Raw genomic sequence first — 7633 nt, 5'->3', positions numbered from 1 at the left:
TCACAGGTTGCTCTTGAAAATGTTGTTGCTGATGTGAATGGTGGAATGAATGTGGTGGAGCCTGATGTTGTGGCTGCTCCTCGTGTCCATGATTTTAAATATGAGAGCTTTAAGAAGTGTGGTGCCAAGGACTTTGATGGCACACTTGATGTAGTGGGTGCCATGGAATGACTTGCTGATACTGAAGTGATCTTTGCTTCATGCTACTGTCCGGATGATATGAAAGTGTTATGTGCTACCCGTGTGTTAACGAAGACTTCTCGCATCTGGTGGAGATCTGCTACTGTTTCCTTGACTCCCGAGGTACTAGCTGCTATGCCTTGGGGTACATTCAGGGAAAAGTTTTTGGAAGAATATATGGGTACTCGTGAGTTGAGGCTGATTGAGAAGGAATTCAGAGCTTTGACCGCTAAGCCCGGTGCCATAGGTGAGTATGCTCGCTCGTTTACAGAAAAGCTCCAGTTTGTAGGTCGCGTGGTACCTATAGAGATTGATCAGATTGAAGCATATTGTGATGGTCTTCCTGCTAGCTATCGTGGCCTTTGTAGGCAGCACACTACATTGTCCGCCGCGATTAAGGAGTCCAAGAGGCTGGATGATGACTTCAAGAGTAAAAGGGCTGCAATAAAAGCTAATATTGATAAGCAATCAGGTTCAAAAAGGAAGCATGATGGATCAAATGGATCAAATAAGAAGTTCAAGAAAAGTTCATCTTCAAGGGGTGGGGGCAACAACAATGCAAAGCCGAAGAATTGGTGTGGTACTTGTAAAGCACCTCATTTAGGTCCATGTTCAGATAAGACCCGAAGGTGTGATACTTATGGTGGTACGGGTCATCCTGCTTCAGAATGCAAAGACAAGCCAAAGTGTTACCGGTGTCACCAAACCGGTCATTTCATCAAAGATTGCCCACAAGGAAAAGATGATGGAAAGAAGACGGCTGCCCAAAAGCCTAAAGCTCGAGCCTTTCAGATGACAGTTGAAGCTGCCAAGGAGAATGATGAGGTAGTGAGCGGTACATTTCTTGTAAACTCAAAACCTGCTTCTGTTCTATTTGATTCGGGTGCAAATAGGTCTTTTGTGTCCACTTTGTTTGCTCCTAAGCTTGATAGGGTCACTACTCCCCTAGATTGTTCTTTAGAGGTAGAAATTGCTAATGGTACTATTAGTGACATTCAAGAAGGTTATGATGATTGTTCTATTGAGATAAAGGAACGCCCCTTTTCGGTCCAGTTATTGCCTACTACACTTGCTGGGTTCGATATAGTGATAGGTATGGATTGGTTGTCTCAACATGGTGCTATTATATTATTTTCTCAAAAGATAGTTCGGTTTTCTACTCCAGTTGGTAAAGTCATTTCTATCTATGGAGATAAGAAGAAATGGAGCATAAAGATCATCAATTTGATGAAGGCTCTCAAGTGTATACGACATGATAAGAATCACTTCCTTGCCTATGTTATTGATGCATGAAAGGAGAAGTCTTCCATTGCAAATGTTGAAGTAGTTTCTGAATTTTTTGATGTGTTTCCTGATGATCTTCTCGGTATTCCTCCCGACCGAGAGGTCACTTTTCAGATTGATCTTATATCCGGTGCTACACCTATTGCAAAGGCACCTTATAGATTAGCTCCTACTGAAACGAAAGAGCTAATGACTCAGCTTCAAGAGCTACTTGATAAAGGCTTTATTCGACCTAGTTCCTCACCTTGGGGAGCTCCGGTTCTCTTTGTCAAGAAGAAAGATGGTTCTATGCGCATGTGCATAGACTACCGTGAGCTGAATAAGCGAACGGTTAAGAACAAGTATCCTCTCCCGCATATTGATGATCTCTTTGATCAGCTCCATGGTGCTTCATACTTCTCTAAGATCGATTTGCGGTCTGGCTATCATCAATTAAAAGTCAAAAAGGAAGATGTGGCCAAGACAGCTTTACGTACACGTTATGGGCACTATGAGTTTTTTGTCATGCCATTTGGGTTGACAAATGCTCCTGCCGCTTTTATGGATTTAATGAATCGGGTATGTCGCCCATTCTTAGATCATTTTGTGATTATCTTCATTGACGATATTCTGATTTATTCAAAGTCTGAAACCGAGCACCGCAAGCATTTAAGGGTCGTTCTTGAGGTTCTTAGGGAGAAGAAACTCTATGCGAAGTTTTCCAAGTGTGAGTTTTGGCTTCGAGAAGTTTAATTTCTCGGGCATGTCATCTCTTCTGAAGGTATTAAAGTTGATCCCGCCAAGATTGAAGCTGTCTCTAAATGGGAGCAGCCAAAGATACCTACGCAGATCAAGAGTTTTCTCGGTTTAGCAGGCTATTATAGAAGGTCTATTCAAGATTTCTCCCGAATAGCTAAGCCAATGACTGAATTGATGAAGAAAGGGGTGAAGTTTGTGTGGACAGAAGCTCAAGAAAAGGCCTGTCAAACGCTTAAGACAAAGTTATGTAAAGCTCCTGTCCTAGCCTTACCCGAAGGTACTGATGATCTTGTTGTATATAGTGATGCTTCTATTTCAGGTTTGGGTTGTGTTCTTATGCAAAGGGACAAAGTTATTGCATATGCTTTACGTCAGTTGAAGCCTCATGAACAGAATTACCCGACCCATGATCTTGAATTGGCTGCAGTAGTGTTTGCTTTGAAGTTGTGGAGGCATTATTTATATGGCACAAAGTGTACCTTGTACACCGATCATAAGAGTTTGCAATATGTGCTCTCACAAAAGGAAATGAATGTAAGGGAAAGGAGATGGATGGAACTTCTGAAAGATTATGATTGTGAGATTAAGTATCATCCCGGTGAAGCCAATGTGGTGGCGGATGCATTAAGTAGAAAAGTGCATAATTTTTCTTGTATATTGATGAGCAAAGGCGGAACTTCCATAGGGCAGGGGGGTTTGTGCCCCTCCAAAACTTTGAGCTGTAACTGTAAATTTTATACAAGAGGGTTTAAAAAAATAATAATGTTACAAGTTGACCCCTCCTGATCTTTTATGGAAAAACAAAAGGAGTTAAACTAAGATAAAAACACCCAAATTTTATACCCTAATTAAATATGAAACGCCGATTGCTGTTCTGCTCCGTTAACCTCCTCCACTCCACCCAACCATGAATTCGTGAAATCAGATCTTTTAGGCTTTCCGATTGTATCTTTGTGAGGTATATATTCATATTTCTCATCTTTTCTACATACAGATTTAATAACTATATATCTATAATTCTATAAACTATTATTTTATTAACTATCATGATATCATCTATGGGTGTGAATATTTTAATTTGATGAGCGTATGACTAAATTGGAGAGTAGAAGACTTGCTAGTTTTTGTTGTTAAAGTTGTATGTTAGTGTAGACTATTAAATTGTTATATAGTAATGTATATAATTATACTATTTAATTTGTTAAACACACATTTGGCCATTTGGGTTTTTCATAGTATATTAATAAATTATAAATTAACAATATGTTTAGTGTGACCTTACAGTGGGTTATGTACTTGTGTTTATGTAAGTTTTATCATGAAAAGGTTTAAAACTCTTGATTCATTTTACAAAAGGAAGTTTGATGGTACAACTAGTGATGCAAATCAAGAGGGTAAACGAGCAAAAGTTCCCACTACTGAACATGAGCAACATCAAAATCATCCCGTTGAACCAGACGACGATGTTAACGAAACTTTAAGGCCAAATACTCATGAAATAGATCCTAATTCATTAGAAAGAGATCCCGCAAAGCGAAAACCTATGTGGGATTATCCTGTTAATCAAAGAGAACAAGTAAGGCGAGCTTATTTGAGCTTGGACCTTTTCAAGTTCATTTGACAGAGTATCCGTTTAAAGGCTCAGAGAAGTATCCGTGTAGATTTCAACACTCATGGTTTAAAGTTTTTCCTAATTGGTTAGAGTATTCCCCCACAACAAATGTTGCTTACTGTTTTATCTGTTATGTATTTCACGACAAACCAAATGTGCGTCATGGATCAGATGCATTTACAGTTAAAGGATTTGACAATTAGAAAAAAGTAAATGACGGGAAAAAATGTGCATTCCTTAAGCATATTGGTTGTTCGCAACGTAGAGATGTCGTGGTTTATGGGGAAAATTTATTAAACCAAGCAGCCCACATTGAAAATATCATAGAGAAACAAAGTGCTGACAAAATCTTGAAGAACCGTATACGACTCAAAGCAACTGTTGACATAGTTCGGTGGTTGGCATTCCAAGCATGTGCATTTCGAGGGCATGATGAAACTGCTAACTCAAAAAATCGTTGTAATTTTCTTGAACTATTAAAACTTCTAGCTTCTTATAATGATAAAGTTGCTGAGGTTGTGATGGGGGGTGTTCCTTATAATGCAAAATATACATCAGGAGTTGTTCAAATAGAAATCCTTGGAATTATTGCTGATAAGGTTCGAAAGCATATTCAAAGTGAAGTAGGTGATTCTTATTTTTGTGTCATGGTTGACGAAGCACGAGATGAGTCCAAAAAAGAGAAAATGGCTATTGTGTTGAGATTTGTTGGTAAAGATGGGTTCATTAATGAAAGGTTTTTAGATTTGGTACATGTCTATGATACTTCGGCTAAAACCCTTAAGAAACATTTGTGGGAACGACTTCTGAAGTATGAATTTGATACTAACAAAATTCGTGGTCAAGGTTATGATGGTGCTAGTAACATGAGAGGGGAATGGAATGGCTTACAAGCACTTGTAATCAGAGATTCTCCTTTTGCATACTATGTACACTGTTTTGCTCATCGATTGCAACTTGCATTGGTTGCTGCCTCAAAGGAAGTTATTCCGGTTGCTCAGTTTTACACAAACTTAACCTTTGTTATTAATGTTATTTGTGCATCTAGTAAACGACATGATGAGTTACAAAAGGCTAAGGGAGTCGAGATTCAACATTGGATAGAACTTGGTGAAGTCGAAACAGGTAAAGGAGCTAATCAAGTTGGGACTTTAAAACGAGGAGGTGATACATGTTGGGGTTCTCATTTCTTTTCAATTTGTAACATGCTTCAAATGTTTAGTGCTACTCATGTAGTTCTTGAGAGTATCATTGAGGATAGTTCTTATGCTACTCAACGTGCCGATGCTAATGCGGCTTACTTGCATTTGAAATCGTTCGAGTTTGTGTTTATTTTGCACTTTGTTAAGGAAATATTAGGGAAGACTAATATTCTCTCTCAAGCTCTACAGAATAAATCTCAAGATATTGTTAATGTTGTCGACCTAGTTACTTCGACAAAAACAAGTCTTTACAACTTTAGAAACGAAGGATGGGATGATTTACTTAAGCAAGTAGTCTTATTCTCTAAGAAGCATGAAATATAGATTCCTGATATGAAAGCCCCATACAAGTCTAGTAGATATCGCCCCCGTCGACACGATAACCAGGTTTTTGTTGAGCATTATTATCGAGTAGATATATTTATCACCACCACATTGGATAAGCAATTGCATGAGTTGAACAATAGATTCAATGATCATGCAATGGAGCTGTTAACTCTTGGTTCTTCATTGGTGTTCAAAAAAAGTTCCAAAGTGCTCGATATTGATAAGATTTGTTATCTAGTTAAAAAAAAATACTACCTTATAGATTTTACAGAGCAAGAGAGAATGCATTTGGGATATCAATTGGATCTTTTCAGCATTAATGTGCCAAAGAACCTGTTGTCAAGTGCTGATTCTACTTTGGCTGAATTATGCAGATGTCTTGTGGAAACTGAAAAGTGCGAGGAGTTTCATTTTGTGGATAGATTGATTCGACTCATCCTGACACATCCGGTTTCAACTGCTACAACTGAGAGAGCATTTTCAGCAATGAAAATATGCAAGAATCGACTTCGCAACAAAATGTCAGATTATTTTCTTGCATCCAACTTGGTGGTTTACATCGAAAAAGAAATCGCGGACAAGTTTAATTCTGAATTTATCAGTGATGAATTTAAAAAACTAAAGGGCCGCAAAGCTAAATTATTATAATTTGTGTTATTCGTTTTGCTTTAGGATCTATTTCCTTTATGTTGTATGAACTATGGATGTTTCTTTGTTTCTAGTCTATAAAGAAAACTTTTTTGCCAGTACAAATTGACCCCCTCGAAACAATTGGTCAAGTTCCGCCACTATTGATGAGCATGGTTGTTCAAGCAAAGTCGGGGTTACTTGACCGCATCAAGGAAGCTCAAGTTAAGGCTTTAATGAAAGATAATATCGACAAGGAAAGCATTGGGAAGAAGAAAAGGCTTGAGATGGAAACGAACAACCGAGGATTGAAGACATATAAGGGTCGAATTTGGGTACCATTGCTTGGTGGTAACCGAGAGTTGATCCTTGAAGAAGCCCATAGGTCAAGATATTCAGTTCACCCCGGTATTACAAAGATGTATGCAGATTTGAAGCCTATCTATTGGTGGCCAAACATCAAAGGAGAAGTTGCTCATTTTGTTGAAAGATGTTTGACGTGTGCACGTGTGAAAGCTGATCACAAAAAGCCATATGATTTGTTACAACAGTTGGGGATTTCGGAATGGAAATGGGATCATATCACTATGGATTTCATGACCAAGCTACCAAGAACACCAAAGGGAAATGACATGGTATGGGTTATTGTGGATAGGTTAACGAAGAGTGCTCATTTCTTCGCAACACGACAAGATGTACCACTAACCAAGATGGCAAAGATGTATGTAGATGAGATCGTTTCAAAGCATGGTGTTCCTTTATCCATTGTCTCAGATCGAGACACAAGATAAGTGTCTAGCTTTTGGAAGAGTCTTCAACGAGAGTTAGGTACGAGAGTTAATTTGAGCACCGCCTATCATCCTCAAACTGATGGGCAAAGCGAAAGGACTATACAAACATTGGAAGACATGTTAAGAGCTTGTGTTTTAGAATATGGTGGAGCATGGGATGAACACTTGAAATTGATCGAATTCACTTATAATAACAGCTATCATGCAAGCATTAGAACCTGGTGAAAAGCAGTTTACGGGTCCTGAAATCATTGAAATCATAGCTGAAAAAGTGAATGTTGCAAATGAGGCACTTCGTGTAGCTAGGGAACGACAAAAGACTTATGCCGACAAAAAAAGAAAACCGATTGAGTTTAAAGTTGGTGATTTGGTAATGCTAAAAGTTTCCCCGTGGAAAGGAGTGATTCGTTTTGGAAAGAAAGGAAAGCTAAGTCCACATTTCATTGGACCTTTCAAGGTTTTGAAGCGTATCAAGGATGTAGCGTATCAATTGGAATTGCTTCCAGAATTGGATGGAGTTCACAACACCTTTCATGTTTCATATTTGAGGACGTGAGTATTGATCCGCAGAAAAGAATAGTTGATAAACCTGTAGCAATACTCGGAGGAAAGCAAAAGAAACTCCGCCAGAAGGTGATTGATCTCGTGCTGATTAAATGGAAACATAATCATGGTGAAAGCTTAACTTGGGAGACTGAATCCATGATGAAGGAGAAGTATACAAATTTGTTCATTTCTGAGGAGATTCCGAGGACGGAATCCTCTTAAGGGGGAGGTAATTGTAACATCTCAAACCTTTTATGTTTGACTATTTGACTTTCTGTTAGTTAACATTAGGTTCGTTATGTTTATGTGCCCTATATGGGAATATG

The 7633-nt window shown here is 38.5% G+C and overlaps 2 protein-coding genes across 2 annotated transcripts; both read left to right on the top strand.

Annotated features, from left to right (window-relative positions):
* The first annotated feature begins 219 nt into the window (after positions 1-219).
* On the top strand, positions 220-2196 carry LOC122587846. Its single transcript, XM_043760011.1, has 2 exons — positions 220-1344; positions 1477-2196. Exons 1-2 carry the CDS (start codon positions 220-222, stop codon positions 2194-2196), a joined length of 1845 nt encoding a protein of 614 aa, XP_043615946.1.
* A 3153-nt stretch (positions 2197-5349) lies between these two features.
* On the top strand, positions 5350-5991 carry LOC122587845. Its single transcript, XM_043760010.1, has one exon. It carries the CDS (start codon positions 5350-5352, stop codon positions 5989-5991), a length of 642 nt encoding a protein of 213 aa, XP_043615945.1.
* Positions 5992-7633: the final 1642 nt, after the last annotated feature.

The sequence above is a fragment of the Erigeron canadensis genome, chromosome 2, assembly GCF_010389155.1.
Source record: "Erigeron canadensis isolate Cc75 chromosome 2, C_canadensis_v1, whole genome shotgun sequence".
NCBI classification, from domain to species: Eukaryota; Viridiplantae; Streptophyta; class Magnoliopsida; order Asterales; family Asteraceae; genus Erigeron; species Erigeron canadensis.
The sequence above is the reverse complement of the archived record's forward strand: the minus strand, read 5'-3'. Positions and strand labels throughout refer to the sequence as shown.

Coding starts and splice junctions, on each gene's coding strand:
- LOC122587845 (XM_043760010.1), top strand. CDS start 5,350: ATGAAAGCCCCATACAAGTCTAGTAGATATCGCCCCCGTCGACACGAT.
- LOC122587846 (XM_043760011.1), top strand. CDS start 220: ATGAAAGTGTTATGTGCTACCCGTGTGTTAACGAAGACTTCTCGCATC. Junction 1,345..1,476: donor TAGTTCGGTTTTCTACTCCA/GTTGGTAAAGTC, acceptor GATGCATGAAAG/GAGAAGTCTTCCATTGCAAA.